This window comes from Syzygium oleosum, unplaced genomic scaffold (genome assembly GCF_021117445.2).
Source record: "Syzygium oleosum isolate NSW1041296 unplaced genomic scaffold, Sole_v2.1 Sole_v2.03, whole genome shotgun sequence".
Taxonomy (NCBI): Eukaryota; Viridiplantae; Streptophyta; class Magnoliopsida; order Myrtales; family Myrtaceae; genus Syzygium; species Syzygium oleosum.
The window spans coordinates 12758278-12779646 of NW_026607487.1; the positions used below are offsets into that span (position 1 = coordinate 12758278).

The following is a 21369-nucleotide window of genomic DNA, read 5'->3' on the forward strand; positions in this document are numbered from 1 at the left end:
GTTTAAGCTTAGAGAACAGTTTGTAGTGGTCCCACAAAATTCTCACGTGGTATCAGAGCAAGAGGTTATTCATCATGTGCCGGATTAATTTGTTCTGAACTTTGATTGGATGATTCCTCCAACAAAATGGGTATCATGTTGATTTCTTTTTAATTTGTAAGTTTCTAACTTTACTTATTTTATCTCTCTAAATCTGTTTTGCTCATTGGTTACTTCAAAAAACAAAAAAACATTTTGTACATTGTAAAGTATATGTTGAGAAAATTACAAGGGTGAGCACCGGTCTAGAGTAAACTCTAGAATAGGACTGGACTGACATGGTAGGTCCTGGTCCGGTTTTAGGGTCTACAGGTAGGTTTCAAGTTTTAAAAAACGGGAATCGGTCAAGACGATGTAGGTTCGAGGTTCCACCTACTCGTCTGAAACCGTTCATCCCTACTTGGTGAATGCTAGTCCAGGCAACTTAGGTTCTAGTTTCTAGTGGCATCAAATCTATCTCCAACTTGGTGAATGCCGACACATCGAGTAAACTTTTCGGGGACACGCATCATTCCTTCAAAGAATTTAATTATTTTAAGCCGTCGACGGCTCTCAACACTTCACAATAATGTAACTGAAAATGCCGTAGTTTTTTCATTTTTATGGACCGTTTGGCGGATAAGAATTTCTGTTGTTACTTTAACTTTCGTTTTGCTCGATTAAGAGATAAGGTGGACAATTTCCCAATTTCTTTAAATTTTTGTTTGTGTTGCACAGTACTTCTTGCCATATTTTTACTGTACTATTTTGCTGTAACTGCTATTTGTTTCGGTTGAAATTATGGAGTGATTTACCAAAGCTTGTCCTTTCAAAAAAAATAAAGAATAGGTCGCACTGCAATCGAACCGGACCGCCAGGTCAGCTCCGGGATCTATAGGGGAGGTAGGTTCCGGGTTCAAGAACCGAGAACTGGTCTCGACATTGAGACTATCCGCCCCCGAGAATTTCTTGAATAAGCGATCGATTAACGAAACGGATACATAGATTTCGATCACGAACACAAAATTTTTTAAGCATGCGTCGCGACCCATTACTTAAAAATTATGAAAAAAAAGGAGAAACACATCGAGATACCGTGCGTTGCAAAGGAAATCGATCTCCGTGGGGGAGAGAGATCGTAGAGGAAGCTTTTTTAACCAAAAGAGAGACGAAAGAGGTAAAGGGTCGATCTCGGAGAGAGAGAGAGAGAGAGAGAAACAAAATAAGTTTGTTCTTTTTCTTTTTGGTCTGAATTTTTTTTTCTTTTTTTAATGAGCAGACAATGAGAGGGGGGGACAAGAGCGTATCTGCAAAAAATCCACAAAATTCGATTCAGTTTGCTTTTCAAAGCAAGGCCAGCAATTAAAAAAACAAACAAAAGAAAATAAATAAATAATTAAATTAAAAAAAAAAACAGAGAGAATTCATCTCTCTCTCTTTCTCTCTCTCTCTGTGCTTCCTCTCGTAGTTCCTCCATTAAACCAAGTCTCTACTTCCCCCTTGGACCGAGAAGAACCCGAGGAAAAGAAAGCTCTTTGACGCTCGCCCAGTTCAATGTACCATCGTCTCCTCCATCCCGCGCTTTGAACGGACCCGTTTGTTTCTTTATTCTTTCCCTCCCAACAACACCAGCGCGCACGCACGCACGCAGGCGCACGCACTGCCTCTTTCTTGGACATTGTGTCTCCTGGTCACTCCCTCTCCCTTCTTGGCCTGGCCTCCGCTTGTGTGTGTGTGTTTGCTTTTGCTTCGCTGTGCTGGGTTGGGCGGTCAATCTTTTCGGGGGAGAGCCTTGGCTCGAATAAACAAAGCCAGGAAATCAGTGAACGTGCTCTTCCTCCTCCGCCCTCCTCCTCCCTCTTACCAAACTTCACGCCTTACATGCTAGATAGGGGAGATAGAGAGAGAGAGAGAGAGAGGGGCAGGACGTGATTGGTGCTTTCTCTCTCTTCGTGGGTATTCTTTATTCCGTTCAAAGATTGGAACAGTGGGCAGTTCTCATTTTTAGATAAGAGGAGAGCGAGAGACGGAGGGGAGGCGGGGGGGGCTTTGTCTTGGAGTTTGAGCTTTCTCTCCATCTTTTAAGAGCCATGCTCTTCTCTATGTGAATTGAGGCAAGCTCGTCTTTTTTTGAATTCTCCTTGCTCTCCTCTCTTTAGAAAGCTCTACCATTGGGTTTCTAGAGAGAGAGAGAGAGAGAGAGAGAGAATGTGTGAGTGTGTGCGTTTTTAGCCTCTACAGGTGAGTGTGTGCTTAGCCTTGAGAAACAGATTTATCTTACACCTTTTGTCTTTGTTTTTCCCTTTCCATTCGTTACCCCTTTTTGCTTTCTGTTCTTTGAATGCTGCTGCAAAATAATTTTCTCTGGGTTCATCTTTACTCTTTTTGTCCAAAAAAGAGTGCTCCCCAAAAATCATCATTACTTTAGTAATTCTGCTGTGTCAACAAGTCCTGAGTTTTTCTGAGCTATAGCATGAAGTGGGTATCAGGAAAACAAGGAGCAAAAGAAGAAGAAGAACAAGAAGAGGAAAAAGCACAACAGAGGAGGAGCAGAATCTGACAGAGAGCTTTACACAGAGGCACTGAAGGGATGGCGGTGAAAATGCAACAGAGCCACCATCTGGTGGCTGTGAAGTTGAATGAGCAAGTGGGGACAAAACGAGGGTACACATTCATTCAGTCAAACAGGGCTTGGCTTCCCAAATTCTTGGTCCTGTCTGTGGTGGTGGTGGCATTCACGAGCAGGTCGATCTACAAAAGGATGGATGATGATAACAAGGTGAGGAGGAAGGAGGTGTTGGTTAGCATGTGTGATCAGAGGGCAAGGATGTTGAAAGACCAGTTCAGCGTCAGCGTTAATCATGTCCATGCCTTGGCCATTCTTGTCTCAACCTTTCATTACTACAAGAACCCATCTGCAATCGATCAGGTTCGTCCTTGTACTCTTCTAATCAAAGGATATCTAGGAAATGTGAAACAGAAGATCTTTTGTTTCTCCTTTTTTTCCCCGTCACCCTTTGATTTTCTCGGATCACCTTGCTTTTTTTCATGCGAAAGAAGGATTTTTGGAATGTCTGAGCTTTTGGCTCTCTGTTATGTTGGCCAGCGAACATTTATTTTGATCTTCTAATTGAGGAGGACGGGGGAAATGAGAGGAAAAATTATCATGGGTCCCACATATACTTGTTACAGTCTGTTCCTTTCTAGAGATTATCCGACACGTTTAATTTTCAGATGGAGTTGAACTGATTTTGTCAAGTGAAAAGATGGGAGCATTTCTGTCTATGTTGTACTAAAAGACGCAATTGGGTTACTTATTACTGACTATCTTGGATCGAAATTGGCATCTTGAAGGAAACATTTGCTGAGTACACGGCAAGAACCGCCTTTGAGCGCCCATTACTGAGCGGTGTGGCTTATGCGGAAAGAGTGATTAATTCAGAGAGGGAGAAATTTGAAGAGCAACATGGATGGACAATTAAGACAATGGAGAGACAGCCTTCTCCTGTTAGAGATGAATATGCGCCTGTCATTTTTTCTCAAGAAACTGTATCCTACATTGAATCGCTTGACATGATGTCAGGAGAGGTAAAGGCAGATTATGTGGCTTTTCTTTTCCTGTCAATGCGCGCTCTCTGTGCTTGAGATCCTGTTGGTAATTCGCCATTGATTTATGGAAGTGAAAGAACATGCATTTTTCTTGTAGGAGGACCGGGAAAATATTCTGAGGGCGAGGGCAACTGGAAAAGCTGTTCTAACAAGCCCATTTAGGCTGTTGGGCTCCCACCATTTGGGGGTTGTATTGACATTTCCTGTGTACAAGTCAAAACTCCCGCTGAATCCAACTGTGGAAGAGCGCATTGAGGCAACTGCAGGGTGAGCCCCTTCTGCTGCAGCCTAAAAGGAGATGTTTATTCTTTATTGACATAGAAAAAAAGGAACTGATTTTGCCCTGGGGAAAAAAAGAAGTTTTTGAAGCCTCATTTTCTGAACTATTGAAAATTTTTCATTGTCTTGTACTTGGAGTTTGCAAATGGAACTATACTTGACTGCAATATTAAGCTGGCACAGATTTCTCAATTGAAAGCAACTAAGCCATGGCTTTGTTCTCCTTCTCAAAAACAGGTCATATGCTAATAGTCTGGCAAACTTCAAAACGACCACTCTCCATGTGTGTATTTAGGGGAGATTTTGGGTGGGGGGTTCTAAAATTAGGTGATGACGCAAAAAGAGGGAGTTTGGATGCTTTATCCAGTTCCTATTTCATCTCTTTTGAGCTCACTCTTTACATCATGCCTTAGGCTTTGTATGTAAAGGATATTGGGAGGAAATGGGAAGAAATGATGGAATTTTTTTTCCTCTCCTCGTCTCACAAAAATTTCAATTTTTGCCCAGCTTCCTACCACTCATTTCCCCCCTCCCCTCTTTCGTAAACGAACCCTTAACTTCCATGATCCCCCTGATCTTACTTGTGAAATTTACTTGTTTTGTCACTATGTATCATATAGAGAACTTTAAAATTAATCCTTTTCTGACGACGCGGTAGAAATTTCTGTGAACATAGAAGTTCATGGTGGCCTTTATTAGTTGCCGCTCGGGTGTATTTAATGGTGCAGTAATCTTAGTCCATGCATATAAGCCACAAGCCTTCTCCTGTACCAATATCCTTTAAAGATTGGATCAAGTCACAACAGGATGTCCTGGGCCCACCATGGCTCTTTACCAGCAGCTTCTCTAACAGTGTTCATTGGCTCCTTTCTATAACTAATGCAAACATATAGTCTGTCATATGATGTACATGAAGTGATTGTATAGGAAGGTGGTAGGTTAGAGATTAAGCCAAGAAAAATGAAGAAGGATAAATTAGAACTAATTATCAACAAATCTATATATAGAGCTTGTAAGGGGGAAGGAGAGAATAGTAGCTACTGTCTATTGCGATTATTTCAAATGTACTTTCACATCTTTACACAGGAGCAAAGTTGCTTTCCTTGTGTACATTACATCTTAAAAACTTAGTATTCTTGATATCAAGTTTGCAAGCATGGATGTGCTGAAGTCATGGCCAATTCCAATTTATGCAGATATCTTGGAGGAGCTTTTGATGTCGAATCTCTTGTGGAGAATCTACTTGGGCAGCTCGATGGAAATCAGGCAATCTTGGTCAATGTATATGATGTAACAAACTCTTCCGAACCACTTATCATGTATGGTCACCAGTATCAAGAGGGCGATATGTCCCTTCTACATGAGAGCAAGCTTGACTTTGGTGATCCATTTAGGAAGCATCAAATGATTTGTAGGTTAGTGGGTTCATTCATGGAGACTTCTTTCTGAGTGGATAATTTCCGAGGATCTGATGCTACCCTTTCCTTTTGTTTTTTGCTGAGCAGATATCATCAAAAGGCACCACCATCATGGACAGCCCTCACTACTGCATTTTTGTTCTTCGTGATAGGCTTATTATTAGGGTATATTTTGTATGGTGCAGCAATTCACATTGTCAAAGTCGAAGATGATTTTCATGAGATGCAGGAACTGAAGGTTCGAGCAGAAGCTGCTGATGTTGCCAAATCTCAGGTATTTCCTGTTATTCTTTTTGCACAGTTCAATGCACATACTTGAGAGCAATTTGAATTGATGAGTTGCTGATTGCAGTTTCTTGCTACTGTTTCTCATGAGATTAGAACTCCAATGAATGGCATCCTTGGTACGTTGTATATCCTTTTGGGAATTTTTTTTTCCCTCTTATGACTTTTTGGTCAGCATCACCATCTTGGGTGTTGTTCTATCTTCAGGAATGCTTGCTCTGCTTCTTGACACAGAATTGAGTTCTACTCAAAGAGACTACACACAAACTGCTCAAATCTGTGGAAAGGCATTAATTGCACTGATAAATGAGGTACTTGACCGTGCTAAAATTGAAGCGGGCAAGTTAGAGCTAGAGACAGTCCCATTTGACATTCGATCCATTCTCGATGATGTTCTCTCCCTATTCTCTGAGGAGTCCAGACACAAAGGTATTGAGGTAGGTCTGAACATATTGCAAGAATGCTCATGCTAATAATTTTTAAGTGCAAAAGAAATGGTTTCGTGTATTGTTTGAACAATGAAGATTCTTTGGATTTATTATTTTTTACAGTATGCTCAAATTGTTAATTATGGCAGTGGAAGTTATAATTTAATGTCCACACTTGTCATTATGGAACTGATGTGCTTTCTGTTGTTCTCTGCTTCTCTGTCTGAATGCCGCTTTCAACTACTTTCATCTTTGATGATCTACGGCACGTGCATTAAAACCCATTTTGGAAGTGAAGCTCGCTGTCTTTGTTGCTGACAAAGTACCAGAAACTGTCATGGGGGATCCGGGAAGATTCAGACAGATAATCACTAACCTTGTTGGAAACTCTGTTAAAGTAAGTGCAATTTTTGTTCTCTGTATTCAAGCAATAAAATAACCAAATCATATTGTTCAGCTTGTGTAAAAATTACCTACTTGAAATCTGTGTATTGGAATAAGTTTCAACTATTTGAGTAATAGCATTATTTGGGTGTCTACTAGTCTAGCAATTGCATATGAGTCGTCATCTTACATTATTTGGCTACAAATTCCGCAGATGTACCATACTTGATGTCCTTTTCTTTTATGAGCCAGTGAACAAGAGATTGCCAAGATGTTTGCAGCTCTCATTTTGTTTTATATCATTTCACTTGTGTTTAGTACTAACTAAATCAAACCCTTGACAGTTCACTGAGAAGGGACATATATTTGTGAAAGTCCATCTAGCTGACCAAGTAAAGGGTGCGACTAATGCACACACTAAAACTTGCCTAAATGGACGACCAGAGGAAGATATACTGATTTCTGGTGGGTCACAGTTTGAAACATTGAGTGGGTGTGAAGTAGCCGATGAGAGGAACAGTTGGGATACCTTTAAGCTTTTGGTAGCTGAAGACCAGTTCAATTCCGTTGATTCCAAGATGACGAGCAATGAAGCTTCTGAAAATGTCACGGTAATGGTCAGTGTTGAAGATACCGGGATCGGCATTCCATTGCGAGCCCAGGATCGTGTATTTATGCCCTTCATGCAGGCAGATAGCTCAACTTCTAGAACTCATGGTGGAACTGGGATTGGCTTGAGTATTAGCAAGTGTCTGGTTGAACTGATGGGTGGACACATAAGCTTCATAAGCCGGCCTCAGATTGGGAGCACATTTTCCTTTACGGCTGTGTTTGGGAGATGCAAAAAGCTTGTGTTTGCTAATGTGAAAAGACCGGCTTTCGAAGATCTTCCTTCTGGGTTTAAAGGATTGAAAGCAATAGTGGTTGATGGTAAGCCAGTCAGAGCTGCCGTAACTAGATACCATTTGAACAGACTTGGCATTAATGTTGAAGTCGCAAGTAGCATCAATGTTGCGGCAGCTATGTGCAGGAAAAATGGTTCTCTGACTGCTGGGTATGTTCAACTTCTTACACATAATTAGCTTTGTAAACTCTGGTAATTTTTTAACACTCTCAATTTCGTGCTTATAATGGAGAAGAAAACCCTGGTATGAGAGACGTAACGGCAAACTTCGAAGGTGTATATGCTATCAATAGGAAGTTTATAAGGTCTTCATCGTCACTAGTTTCTTGAATCATGTCAATATAGAGTTCGAATCTTGACAAACACACCGTTAATGTTACTGTGCCAACTGATTGGTAGCTTCTAGATGGATCTCACTTAAAACTTAACAAATGATCTGTTTCGTAAGTTACATTGATTAGAACATTCTCTATGTTTTTGAGGGAAAATCTTAAGTTGCAGATTTTTCCTTCATTTCTCTCTTCTGATTTTCCTTCAGTCTACTCAAAATGTAGCTTTGGTTAGACCTCATCGAAGTGCCTGAATTTTTCTTAAATGGAGGATTTCTTTTTTACTCGTTGTTGCAGGTGGTTCATAGTAGTTGTCAATAAGCAGAAAGAGACCAGTTGGCCAATAAGTGTGTGTCGATGTACTTAGTTGGCTCAAATTACATGTTTCTAGCAGAAGAAACTAAATTAACTGACATATCCAGCCCACAATGAGCTGAGTTTTGAGGTAAATGTAGCTTCTGATTGCTTTTTTCCCCCTATGTGACAGATATCGGCACCCGGACATAATTCTAGTTGAGAAAGATACGTGGATGTCCAGCATTGACAACTGTATAAGTGTAACAGTAAGAGACTGGAAACAGAATGCCAATTTAATTCAGTTTCCTAAAATCCTCCTTGCAAGCAAAATCAGCGCCTCCGAATTAGAGAAGGCAAAAGCTTCTGGTTTTGCCGATACAGTCATTATGAAACCAGTGCGAGCAAGCATGCTTGCTGCATGTCTGCAACAGGTTCTGGGTATAGGAAGGAAGAAGCAATCGCAGAAGGATATGAACATGCGAAATGGATCTAGTGCCCTCCAGAGCCTTCTCTATGGGAAGAAGATATTGGTGGTCGATGACAACAAGGTTAACCGAAGAGTCGCGGCGGGTGCACTCAAGAAGTTTGGGGCCAATGTAGAGTGCGCAGAGAGTGGAAAAGCTGCATTGGAGTTGCTTCAATTGCCACACAACTTTGATGCTTGCTTCATGGATATCCAAATGCCTGAAATGGATGGGTATGCTCTACTCACTCTGTCTGTCGTCCAAATGTGATAGGATGCACTCAATCCAGTGTTTGTCAATACTTATGCATTAATCCCCTTGCTTGCTGCTTTTTCCTGAAACTTGTGAAATGAAGGATTTGTTGAAGCATTAATTGGTTTCTCCTGCTGAGAGAGAAATAACTATAGCTTTCCTTCTTTCACTGTTTCCAGATAAGGTAAAATCATGGACATTGAGAAACATGTTTTAAGCTTGTCAGTTAAGTAAATTGCATAGACTATGCGATGGTAGGAAGTATGCTGAGCACTAAGCAATAAAAGTTCCATCAGCCTCCCTTTTCGTGCACAAGCATTGTTAGAGAGCATAGTTGAACTCTTGAAAATGTGGGAAGTACTTTAAAAGAGAGTGACCTAAGTTTAAGTTCCTTAGATAATCACGCATTTCGGTGCTTACAAGGTTCTTAAGGGTGTTATGCTACCCGACACTACCGGAAGTGATAAAATGTTGGAACAATTCCTGTCAATTGTACTTTTGCTACCAATACTGTTGGAAGACCTTTCACTTTTTTCATTTGTAACAACATTTTTTTATGTGAATATCCAGAGTAAGAGATATTAGGCATCACAGTTACACCAAATATGACATTGTCATTCGAGAGTTCGGCTTGTCTTGGTGTTGGAGCCTCATTGGACTAAATGTTTTATGATGAGATTTAGAAGACATTGGCATATATATTCTTTATATGCTGCATTTTAGTAGTGACGTTGATATTTATGGATTTATTCATACTCTGATTTGTTGAAACTAGCTTTTATATGCTAAAATGTGTTTTCCCTGAACAACCAAATATTCTCTCGGACAAAAAACCAAGCTTGTTTGTGCACTAGTTATTTTTAGGCAGCAAAGTTTTTCAGTGCAAGGTCACTTAACTGGAGACAATCAATCCAATTTCAACATCTGATATCCTCTACTTAGTTCCTTGGAAATGCAAGAACAAAAGAGCATCTGTTGGTTTGTAAAGATTCAATCTTACTGGAGCTTAATCAAAATCATCCAAGACTTAGTCTGGTTGTCAGTTTTGCAACTTATGATCTTATTGCATTAAGCATGTGCATTTTTAAAGTCAGAATGATCTCTCTCTCTCTCTCTCTCTCTCTCTCTCTCTCTCTCTCTCTCAGAATCAGGTGGTGGAAGCTACCCTTCGGGAGGGAATAATTACCATATCTTTCTAAACTGAGCTTTTTGCTGATCAATTGCTTTAATATCATTTTCCCTGTTTATTTTCTTTCTATACTTCTGGATGGAGTTATTATTGTCATTTCTTTTCCTTCTATATGCAGCTTTGAGGCGACACGCCAGATTAGGCTGATGGAGAGCCAGGTGAATGAGCAAATGAAAAGTGAATCAGCAGTTGAAAACGTAAAAGGGGGTGAGTGGCACATGCCAATATTAGCAATGACGGCAGACGTGATTCACGCGACCTATGACGAATGCCTCAAATGTGGGATGGACGGGTATGTCTCAAAGCCCTTTGACGAAGAGAATCTTTACCAGGCAGTTGCCAAATTCTTTATAACCAAACCCGTCTAGGACTTGAAAACTTAGAGTGTCTGGTGAATTCATGGATGTCGCAACTCGGACGTTGCAGTGGACAAAAGTGACCAGCGATTTTGGATTCTGCTGGTTGGTTTTTCATGTCGAGAATGGGCCCACTCAAAAATGCCGGCACTGGTAAATTGTTCTGACCTGACTCAAATCATTATTTAACTAGAGTAGAATGAATCGGAGTATTTGTATACTACCATAGAACATCCAGCCCTGCTTGTCTGTATAGATCTTGAGGAGGGGAGAGGATTCCAAAAGGTGTATATTTTCATCGTCGTAAAATCTTGTATGTTTTTCTCAGAAAGCTCTGAACCACTTAATACAATCTAGAAATGTTCTTTTCTTGTTTTCCTTCATTAAAGATGTGATACACTTGTCATTATCACGGTTTCAAGGTCTCGAATCTTTGTTTACACATTGGTTTACATTTGACATTTGACTTACCGGGTCTTGCCTACACAGTTGCTTTTTGTGATTTTTGGCTTTCTCTGATGCATATGTTTGAGCATAGAGAAGCTAATTGGGTTGGAGTTTGAGATAGGTTATCTAATGACCGGCCATGTTTATAATTATTTTGACCTACTCTAAGAAGCCGGTGAGATGACCTAACTGTGACTTGGCATCAAAAGTGGTAGCGTTAGCTATGCAATAAGTGGTGGAAGATCATATTGGGGGAGATGCAAGTTCTGCTGAGAAGAAATTTGGTATAAAAGTTTCCTACGAAGGAAGCATGAACAGAGAGTTAAAGTTGCAATACTGAATAGCCAAAAGACATAAGAGCTTTACTTCATGTGCTCAGAACTTGTCAAATCCTAACAGGAAAGCTGCAACCTGAGGCATTGGAATGTGGCTGAGTTGAAAATGAATGTAATGAAATCTGAGCTTGTGCATCGTGATATTAAAAGTTATTTAAACTTTTTCCGCATCAGATGAGTGGTGTACCAGAGGAAAAGCTTTTGCCTCACTAGGGAAGTGCACTAAAAGCCTGTTCAGAGTATTACGTGATCAGGATCTCTACACATGGAGGGAGATATTAAAAGGTCTTCCGAATGTTAAGACACATTGAAATCGACAACTAGTTTCAACTCCATTGTAATGGAGAACTTTATTCGCTTGCAGAAGGTCAAACTGCATATGTTAGGTTTCAAGATAGCCTCCGGATCCTATCATGCATGTTTTGCACTTGAGAGATATAGTTCGAAGCTCAGTTGTTGCAATTGAACCTACAGATCTAGACAGGACGTAAATGATAATCATTTTGTTCCAGAAATAAATTCTTATATATCTATTCACTGAACAAGTTTCTTAACAGCGATACACGTTTGATAACGATATAAAAATTCTCTTTCTAGAACATAAATTCATTTGATAACGACACGAAATTTCTCTCTTTTACGCTCTTTTTTGACCGACGGCGGCGGGCAGGCGGGCAGCGGACGGTCGACAGGAGGCCGGTGGGGGGTGGTGGCGGGAGGTGAGGGCTAGCAATAAGAAGAGTTTTTATTTATCTTTTTGTTCCAGACATAGATAAGTAAACAAAAATTATTTTTTATTTATGCTCCAAACCTATTTCTTGATTAAAAATTTGTTCCAGAAATAGAAAATTGAAATTGCGTTACTAAATGGATTTATGTTCGAAACCTATTCTCGGAATAGAAAAATAGAGAAACAAAATGGCTATCATGCGCACCCTAACATGATAACCATTCTGTTTCCCTGTTCTTGGAAACGGGTTTGGAATAAAAATCCGTTTGGCAGCGCAACTTCATTTTTTTATTTATTTCCGAGACAAATTTTTAGCTTAGAAATAGGTTTGGAACAGAAATGAGAAGTAAATTTTTTTTTTTCTATTTCTGGAACAGAAACAGAAATAATAACTCTTCTTATCGCTCGCCCTCGCAGCCCGCCGCCGCCGCCCGCCAGCCGTCTGCTGCCGCCGCGAACAAAAATTTAAGAATAACTTATCAAACGAATTTCTATTTTGAAAACATAAATTTTGTGTCATTATCAAATGCTACTTTTTACTTAGAAACTCGTCCATAAAATAGAAATAGATTCAGGCCAGAAATTGGGCCGGAGAAGAGAATAGTTTTCATTCGCACCCTAATCACTCTCATTATAGGTACAAATCATACTCGAACTTCAAAATCAGAACTTCGAATTACATTCTTAGGTGAAAAATTACATGTTGCGTAACTTATGACTTTAAGATCTGCCATGCTAATTATACGTGCGCCTGTTCCTGTATTTTGAACTCTTAACTGAGCTTTACGTTGTCAAGTCACATGCAATAATTGTAAGGGTTATTTGAATTGGAAAACTTGCTAATTACATTATAAGAAGGTGACTACAAAATCTGGTTGCACAAGCGAGGTTGAATTCCAAGTACTGTAGGACGAAAAGGAAGTATAAACGCTCGAAATATGAAAACAATAAGAAACAAAAGTTAAACGAATCATATCTCTGCATTTAGCGAGCGGATCTCTCCTAGACTCCAAGCAGATAAAGTTCATTGAGTTTTCAGTTGGCACTTGGCAGCCACAACTAGTACGTGCACAAGGACATGGGAATCCAACACCACAAGCTTCAACATCTTCCTACTCACCACCTGAACCGCCTGTGTTGGATGTTTGCTAATTTTGTCCTAATGACTGAGCTCATATGGGCCTGTCTTTCCAGATCCATCCTGCATATTTACGCATATGTACAAAAATATCTTGGACATGCCTGAATCTTTCACTGGACGCACGTACGCGATAGGTAATAACTATATTGTTGAAGAGGTGGGTGATTCTTGTCTTTTCTTTTCAACACAATGCATGTGATGCAGAATCTCACCGTCTCTTTGAATAATCAACAAGTTTTTATTTGCATTCACTGTTTGCTGCAGACAATACCTTCTCTTGGACATCCGTGGCATATTCCTTCTAAGATTTTGGCTTGCCTTTTGATAGTTTTACATGTTTGGATGTATGTGATCAACGAGGAGGAGGAGATCTTGACTTTGCTCTTTGTTTTTAGTGCTTTTATGTAATTGAAAAGGTGTTGCTAGGTCTATTGGTTTTTCATTACAACAGAGAATGTGCCAAACTATTAGCGGAAGCAAAAACTGCAGCAGTTAAGAACTTGCATTCTTCCCAATAGGAAATGGCAATAATTCATGGATTTACCATGAAGGTAACAATGGTTATACATTGTGAACCGATCCTCTAAGGCGAAATAGGCACAACGAAAGAATAATGGATTGGTCATCTATAATGTCAAATAAGGACGCTACATTCTCCGTATAATCAGTCATCCATGTTATCAAATAAACCATTTTTATTGTTGGTAAATTTGCCGAGGACCATAGTCATAGTGATCCTACCGTTCAACTACTTTAACACACCATTTCATCATGTTGTTACGCCCACCTCTGTCTTCCGGTGCTTGACCCCATGATTGCCAATCATAATCTTGGTGTGTGTACGTACAAATCGTGAGGGCCTTGAAAAAAGAGATCGGTGACCGCATATCAACCTTGATCTTTGGTAGCAGTACAAAATTTGCTAAAGAACACGCTTGTCATTTGAGCAAGGACAAACACTTGAGCGAGCACGAACACGGTTGTCACTTGTGCAACTCCTTGGGGTTATTAAGGGACAGAGAGGTTAAGGCTTTGTGGATTGTAGGGTTTAAGAACGAGGGTTTTATGGTTTAAGGACTGGGATTGCAGGAATGCTAATTGGTTCTTTTCCATCATGAAGCATCGTATTGAGATGCAAAGTTTCCTGTTTCAGCGGTTGCAAAGTGGCATAGAGGTTAATGTGTAAGAAGGAAAATTTGGTATTTTCCCGAAAACTAAACCCACGAAATTAGACACAAAAAAAAAGCTCAAGAAGAAATTAGATTGAAATATGCAGTTCTTCTGGCTGAATTGAAATAGGCAGTAATAAGATTTGGTTTTTCACGGTTCTTTTGATGGTTGGAGTGCCTCCAGCAACTATGTGCTGATGCTTGAGATGATCGAAGGACCTACATATACTGAGTAGACTCATCAGCACCAGTAATTGAACACCATGAAACTCTCGGATCTTTTCTACATGTATGAATCACAAGGGTAATTCCAAAGAATTTAGGTCTTCATTCTTGAATTTCGTTGGCTAGATATAATTGGACTTATTGTTGGGCACTCGAACTAAAGGCCACATTTGGCTGATTTAAACATCAACAATGCCGTCGGGGATTAAGATACACAGCTTGTTTGCTTACCCCCATTGCCAGACCACTTACTCCCAAAATCTAACAGAAAATTTAGTTTCATGCAGCAAACGCAGTAACGAGACGATCTATTGAGATGTATTCACGTAGTACACGCACGTAAATACAATGGGAGCACATTGACCGACGAGACGACGATCCGTGGAATCGCCTTTGATGTGTACAACAACGCTCCTGTCTTCGCACAAAAATTACACAGAGAAAGAACAACCATGTCGCTATCTCCTGAATAGAATTTGGCTGGACAACCATCTATAAATAGCATGCTCTTTCCTTGGTTAACCAATCAACCCCTCTCTTCTCAGAGTATCTTTAATTAGGAACATAGAGTTCTCAGAAGAGAGTAGCTAGAGGAGAGCCATGGCAGCTCATTCCTATATCTTCGTCCTGAGCTTGGCTCTCGTCTTTTGCGCCATTCCACAGGCAACCTTAGCTGATTCTGGGACTGCAACGTATTACACTGAATACGTCCGTACGTGTGCTCAAACCACAGTTCAGTTCAGTCCGCGCGCGGTATACACAACCATGCATTCGCATACTTCTACAATTGATCTGACCAATAGATTGTATAGGACTTCTTGAATGTACATTGTGAGTGGATGGTTTTTCTTTTGACAGGCGAAGATGTGATCATGTCATATGAAAATAATTAATAGTGAGACCAGTTAGTAAGCTGGTAAATTACTCAGTTGCAGAATTAATGATCTACTCAAGATGTCCATGAACTCTACCGATTTGATCTTCGTTTTTTTTTTTCTTTTTCAACTAAATGTTTGTTCTCGGTCTCTATCCTTTCGCTGTATAGCCTCCTCATGTTATGGGTTCGACACTCCGGGCGGGATGATAGCTGCGGCCAGCGATGAGTTTTGGGAAGGTGGGGCTGCTTGCGGGAGGACGTACTCGGTGACGTGCACCGGTGCCACCAACCTGGGCGATCTTCACCCGTGCACCGGCGAGTCGGTGGTGGTGAAGATCGTCGACTATTGCCCGGCGGGGTGTCGCGGCACCATCGACCTCTCGGAAGAAGCTTTCAAGTCCATAGCCCACCCAGCTGCCGGAAAAATATACATATCCTACGACCGGTACGTCTATCTCATGCACGATCTCCACGATTGTTATCAAGGACAGTTTTAGCGTACTCGACAATGATTCTCTTCGGTTTTTGTTCATGAATCGCATACATGTCTTCAAGCACCAATGGTCCTCGGGCTTTCTTTATGCAGGCTTTCATGAAGTTGATTTCTTGAATTGCACCTGACAACGCCAAGGAGACGTCGCTTATTGTTATTAGGGTGGAACAGAGGAAGGGCTTGAAAATAATTTCGCATGGTTCTAAATTTCGCATGGTTATGTAATATGGTTGCTTTATCGAATGTAAAATCAGCATCACGAAACTGATGATGCCCAGGTCCCTTTTTTTTGTTTGTTGGTGTAACTGATGATGCCATGTCGATAAATAAAGTTGTGAACTTTCCAAGCGAGTATTTCCCCATTCCAACATATCTCATTTTTCCCAGTTTGGCAGAGCAGTTGTTTTTTTCTCTCTTTTTTGTAACTTAAAAGTTTCTTAGGATTTCGGGCAAAAGCCACCGAAAATCCTAAACTATACGCACTGTGATATATTTATCTTAAAAAAATTTTCCGTGACACCAAAAATTCCAAACTTGTACCCGTGTAACGCATTTACCTTCCGTCAAAGTTCTATCGATGGGAACCGGTAAAAATCTGTCTACATGAATGTTAGAAAGCAAATGGTGTGGACATGGCATTCACGTGAAATGAAAATGACATTGTTTTAGCTGAAAATTATTTAACAGAACTTTGACGGAGGGTAAATATGTTACATGAGTATAAATTTATGATTTTTTATGAAAATGTTCAGGATAAATATGCTACAGTTGACATAATTTAAGGTTTTTTTTGTCACTTTTTCCCTCAAGTTTTTATGTTGATGGATATTGGATACGTGGTGAAGACCGATGAGGTCAATCACGAGTCAGCGTGACAAGAGAGTAAAAAATGATAAAAAGAAGATCGATCGACGGATAGTGTCGCCTCCAACAACACGAGAGAACAAAACAACGTAGCTGTCTTGATGAGAGTGAAATTTGGCCCGCCCGATCATCCTTAAATAGCACATGCTCTCTCTCTTTGGTTTGCCACGAATCATTTTGTTATTAGGGAAAATGACACAAATAGTCCCTAAACTTTGACCCAATGTGCAATTTGGTCCCTGAATTTTTAATTTGTTCAATATAGTCCCTGAAATTTAACCTAATGTTCAATTTGGTCCCTGAACTTTTAATATGTGTTCAATTTAGTCCTTGAACTATTTGAAAATGTTCAATATAGTCCTTCCATTAATTCAAGTGCAGGGACTATATTGAACATTTTTATATAGTTTAGGGACTAAATTGAATACATATTAAAAGTTCAGGGACCACATTGAACAAATTAAAAGTTCAAGGACCAAATTGAACATTATGTTAAAGTTCAGGGACTACATTGAATAAATTAAAAGTTCAGGGACCAAATTGCACATTAAGTCAAAGTTCAGGGACTATTTGTATCATTATCCCTTGTTATTAATAACTACAAGTGATGAGGGTTATTATATTACTAACCCATTTATATATAATCGAGTTGCTTGACAGCATGAATCTTATTATGGTCAATGTTGGAAATATCACTAAAAACATCATCAACCTATTGTCTTTGTGTGGTAAAATTACCAAAATAGTCCTAAACCTATTGCAATTGTGCCAATTCAGTCCTAAACTTTTTTTTTTGGTCAATTCAGTCCTAAACCTTTTGCATTTGTGCCAATTCAGTCCATTCGGTCAATTTTGGCTCGCCAGCGCTGACGTGGACGCCGGCCGTCCAGCCGACGCTGACGTGACAATATTTTAAAATTTTTTTTCCTTTATTTTTTCCCATCTTCTTCCCTGGTCGGTCCGGCGACCGGCCAGGGGCTGAGGCCAGCGAGTTCAACCTCGCCGGCCATTGGCAAGACTTGCCCTAGCCAGCACTAGCGAGAGCAAGCCTCGCCGTCAGTGGGCGAGGCGAGGTCGAACCTCGCCATGGTCGGGCGAGGTCGACCTCGCCTAGCGATGGAGAGGTCTCGCCAGATATGGGCGGCCTCGCCGTTGCTGGGCGAGGTCGAGCTCGCCCAGCCATGGTGAGGCTTGGTGAGAGACCTCGCCGTCAATGGGTGAGGTTGAGCTCACCCGGCCATGGCGAGGCTTGACCTCGCCCATTGACGGCGAGGTTGCCTAGATTTGGCGAGACCTCACCGTCGCTGGGCGAGGTCGAGCTCGCCCGGCCATGGCGAGGCTCGACCTCGCCTCGCCCACTGGCGACGAGGCTCGCCCTTGCTAGTGATGACAAGGGCGAGTCTCGCCAGTGGCTAGCGAGGTTGAATTCGCCGGCCTCAGCCTTTGGCCGGTCGCCGGACCAGTCAAGGAAGAAGATGGAAAAAAAAAGAAAGAGAAAAAAAATAAAAAATAAACAATATATATTAAAATATTGCCACGTTAGCGTTGGCCGGCGTCCACGTTAGCGTCGGCCTACCAAAATTGGCAGGATGGACTGAATTGGCACAAATGCAAAAGGTTTAGGACTGAATTGGCACAATTGCAATAGGTTTAGGACTATTTTGGTAATTTTCCCGTCTTTGTGCTAATTCGTTCATAAACATTTCAATATGGCCAATTTAGTTTTAAACATTTTGATGATTTGCTAATTTAGTCATTTCGGTCAAAATTGGCCGGAAATCGCTGACATAGACACCGATAGTGCCACGTACGACAATTAGCGTTGACGTGGATGTTTTTTATAATTTTTTGATGATTTTTTTTTTAGTTTTTAGTCTTTTTCTATGAAGTTCAACGAGGGTTGTTGACCCTCGCCAACCCTAGGCAAAGGTCGATGACCCTCGCCGGCCACTGAGCGAGGGCCATGAAACCTTCGCCTGTAGTGGGTGAGGGTCGCGACCCTTGCCTAAATAGCCACTTGGCAAGGGTAGCGATCCTCGCCAGGCTTAGAAGAAAAAAAAGGAAAATTAAAACGAAAAGAAAACGAGAAAAAAAATTCAAAAATATATTAAAAAAATTATAAAATTGTCCACGTTAACGCCTACTGTGACATGTAAGACGGCTGGTATTCAAGTTAGCGATTTTTGGTCAAAATTAGTCGGAAGGACTACATTGGCAAATAGTCAAAAGATTTTGGACTAAATTGACTACATTAAAAGGTTTATGACTAAATTAGCACAAATATAATAGGATTAGTACTTTTTTGATAACTTCCCTTGTCCATGTTCATAAACATATAAGGTACTTTTTCCTTGTATAACCATTTTCACAATATATTTTTTCCATTCTTTATGTTCCATGAGGACTTTCTCAATATTTTTTTGTAGGATCCAACATATCATGACTACTTTGTGATGAGGTCTCGACATAGATTCTCCGTAATGGATTTATAGGGAAAATTGTCCAAAAAATCATAGACATATTCCACTTTTGCGAATTCAGTCCAAAACATTTTCATGTTTTGCTAATTGAGTCCATCTGATTAATTTTCGTCGGAAATCGCTGATGTGGATATCAGCCGTCCTACGCGGTATAGCTGGCATTGATGTAGACAATTTTTAAGAATATTTTAATATTTTTAATACTTTATTTATTTTATTTTCTCTTTCTTTCTTTTTCCTTCTTTCTCTGCCGATGACCGGCCAAAGCCAACTACCGCGACCCTCGCCGGCCTCAAGCAAGGTCACCCTCAGGATCTAGCGAGGGCCAGCCTCGCCTGAAGCTGGCAAGGTCGGCCCTTGCGGGCCTTTAGTGAGGCTCAACCTCGCTGGATCTCGGGAAGCATTAAGTCCTTTGCTCATATATTTGTGAAATAATGCGTACGTAGATCTAACGATTCTTGGAAATTTCATGATGTTGAAAACAGGAGTAAGATTTACATGACATATCTGGAAGATTTACATGACATATCTGGAAGAGGAATAACATCAACAAAACGAGTAAGCTATTCAATTTGATGCAGCGAAATAGGAAATTTGGCCACAACCGAAGTAAAGACAAAGAGGTTTAAAAAAGGGCCCCATTCTGAAAGTGAGTAAATATAAGTATTTTTGACAACTTAATCAATTAGTTAAATGGGGAATTCGGATACTGAACTGCCAGTGGACGGTATAAATAACTCGTATTAGGGTGGCTGGATATATCACAAAATCGAGATTAGCGAGGAATTAGAGCAACGATGGCAGCTAATCACATTGTCTTTGTCCTAACCTTATTTGCTCTTGTGTTTTCCTCCATTCCATTGGCGATTCTAGCTGATTCGGGCACGGCAACGTTTTACCAGCAATACGTTCGTAAGTTTGTCATGGTGCATCATGCGAAGGCGTTTCTATGTAGAGTTGAGCCGGGAGTTAGGGAGTTGAGCGCTCACATATTGATAGTTATCTGAAGTCTTTTGACGTTTTTAAGGGAAAATTATGCAGTATGCTGGAAAGTTGTTGCTTAGAAATGGTTTAACATTTTAATTCTTTGATGTCATATTCTAAAAGACAAGATGATTCTTAGCAGATCACGGTGATGAAAACAAGCGTTGTATGCTTGGTCTTTCTAAGGTGTCTAATGGAAGTTGTTGGCGTGATCCTTGTTTTTTCGCTAATCAATTGTATCGTCAAATTCTTCGGTTGCACAGCTTCGGCATGCTATGGAAACCAGCCTCAGGGCACAATGATAGCCGCGGCGAGCGACACTTTTTGGGCTGGCGGGGCCGTCTGTGGGAAAAAGTATCGGGTAACGTGCACCGGCGCTGCCTACGCAGGTATTCAGAACCCGTGCTTGGGCAGGTCGGTCGTGGTGAAGATTGTCGACCATTGCCCGGCCGGGTGCACCGGCTCCATTGACCTCTCGAAAGAAGCTTTTGCGACCATCGCGAACCCAGTTGCTGGCATAGTAAAAGTGACCTATGATCGGTAACTGCGAGATGAAATCTCTTGATAATCAACAACGATTTTAATTTGCTGAATCAGTTATCACACTCGAGTAATGATCCTTCGATTCTTCACGCAGGCTTTCATGAGGCTCTACGAAGACGATAAGCACCCAGCAACATAGACGGATGGTTGTCACATTCTAACATGGTGAATGAATGTAGGGCTAGAAATGTTGATTCTAGCTATACATAAAATTTGTCGACGTTCTTGTGTGGGGAATAAAATAAGTATTTTATATATTTTCGCATCCTCAGAGCTACCATTCCCAATCCTAATGTTTTAGAGGCAAAGATATGCATGTGCCTCTGATTATCTGTCTCTAATTGATATGAATTTCGTACCTTTTTTTAAGAATTGAAGTTGGAAAAAAAAAAGGGGGGGGACTCAGAGTATAAAGTTAAAAAAATGATTCGCAATCAACAAAACTTAAAGTAAGAAGATTGTGTGATTATATGGGATATTCGATATTCCCACTTTTACTTTAAATTGTGGGAAAAATTGTCTAAAAAGCCCTAAACGGTTAACTTAGTTTTAAACCTTTCAATTTTATCAATTTAGTCATAAATTTTTTTACAATTTATCAATTTACTCCTCCCGGTCAATTTAGCCCGGAAAATGCTTACGTAGATACCCAGTCAGCGCCAGTCATCCTATATGGCCGGACCGGCAGATGGCTGACGCTAACGTGGACACCAAAGATCGAAACGGTGCTATTTTCTCAAATTTTTAAAAAAAATGCCCCTAACGTTAAAAAATCCCTCAATGTAGCTCCAAAAAAAAAACCCTCGCCAAGCTCTAGCCGAACAGTTTCCGTGTTTTTAGATTTGGGTTTTTTCAGTTGAAAATCTCAG

At 40.5% G+C, this 21369-nt stretch overlaps 3 protein-coding genes across 4 annotated transcripts; all 3 read left to right on the forward strand.

Annotated features, from left to right (window-relative positions):
• The first annotated feature begins 1477 nt into the window (after nt 1–1477).
• Nucleotides 1478–10633, forward strand: LOC115670664 (histidine kinase 4). Of its 2 annotated transcripts, XM_056309715.1 has the most exons (12): nt 1478–1574; nt 2508–2947; nt 3373–3606; nt 3725–3894; nt 5103–5321; nt 5412–5598; nt 5677–5728; nt 5817–6046; nt 6336–6434; nt 6766–7475; nt 8142–8648; nt 9975–10633. In XM_056309715.1, the coding sequence occupies exons 2-12, from the start codon at nt 2609–2611 to the stop codon at nt 10222–10224; spliced, it is 2997 nt and encodes a 998-aa protein (XP_056165690.1). In that variant the 5' UTR covers nt 1478–1574; nt 2508–2608; the 3' UTR covers nt 10225–10633. The 2 variants fall into 2 exon arrangements, with proteins under 2 accessions (XP_056165690.1, XP_030447845.1); XM_030591985.2 differs by having other exon boundaries at nt 1482–2947.
• A 4226-nt stretch (nt 10634–14859) lies between these two features.
• On the forward strand, nt 14860–15633 carry LOC115670797 (EG45-like domain containing protein). The gene is made up of 2 exons (XM_030592160.1): nt 14860–14971; nt 15305–15633. The coding sequence occupies exons 1-2, from the start codon at nt 14860–14862 to the stop codon at nt 15631–15633; spliced, it is 441 nt and encodes a 146-aa protein (XP_030448020.1).
• Nucleotides 15634–19770: 4137 nt separating this feature from the next.
• LOC115670871 (putative EG45-like domain containing protein 1) lies at nt 19771–20501 on the forward strand. The gene is made up of 2 exons (XM_056309633.1): nt 19771–19885; nt 20221–20501. Exons 1-2 carry the CDS (start codon nt 19771–19773, stop codon nt 20499–20501), a joined length of 396 nt encoding a protein of 131 aa, XP_056165608.1.
• Nucleotides 20502–21369: the final 868 nt, after the last annotated feature.

Excerpts from the sequence above, each read along its gene's own strand:
- LOC115670664 (XM_056309715.1), top strand. The coding sequence starts at position 2,609 with ATGGCGGTGAAAATGCAACAGAGCCACCATCTGGTGGCTGTGAAGTTG. Across the intron at positions 5,322-5,411 it reads AAGCATCAAATGATTTGTAG|ATATCATCAAAAGGCACCAC; the intron begins GTTAGTGGGTTC and ends TTTGCTGAGCAG. Across the intron at positions 7,476-8,141 it reads AATGGTTCTCTGACTGCTGG|ATATCGGCACCCGGACATAA; the intron begins GTATGTTCAACT and ends CCTATGTGACAG.
- LOC115670797 (XM_030592160.1), top strand. The coding sequence starts at position 14,860 with ATGGCAGCTCATTCCTATATCTTCGTCCTGAGCTTGGCTCTCGTCTTT. Across the intron at positions 14,972-15,304 it reads GTATTACACTGAATACGTCC|CCTCCTCATGTTATGGGTTC; the intron begins GTACGTGTGCTC and ends TTCGCTGTATAG.
- LOC115670871 (XM_056309633.1), top strand. The coding sequence starts at position 19,771 with ATGGCAGCTAATCACATTGTCTTTGTCCTAACCTTATTTGCTCTTGTG. Across the intron at positions 19,886-20,220 it reads GTTTTACCAGCAATACGTTC|CTTCGGCATGCTATGGAAAC; the intron begins GTAAGTTTGTCA and ends TCGGTTGCACAG.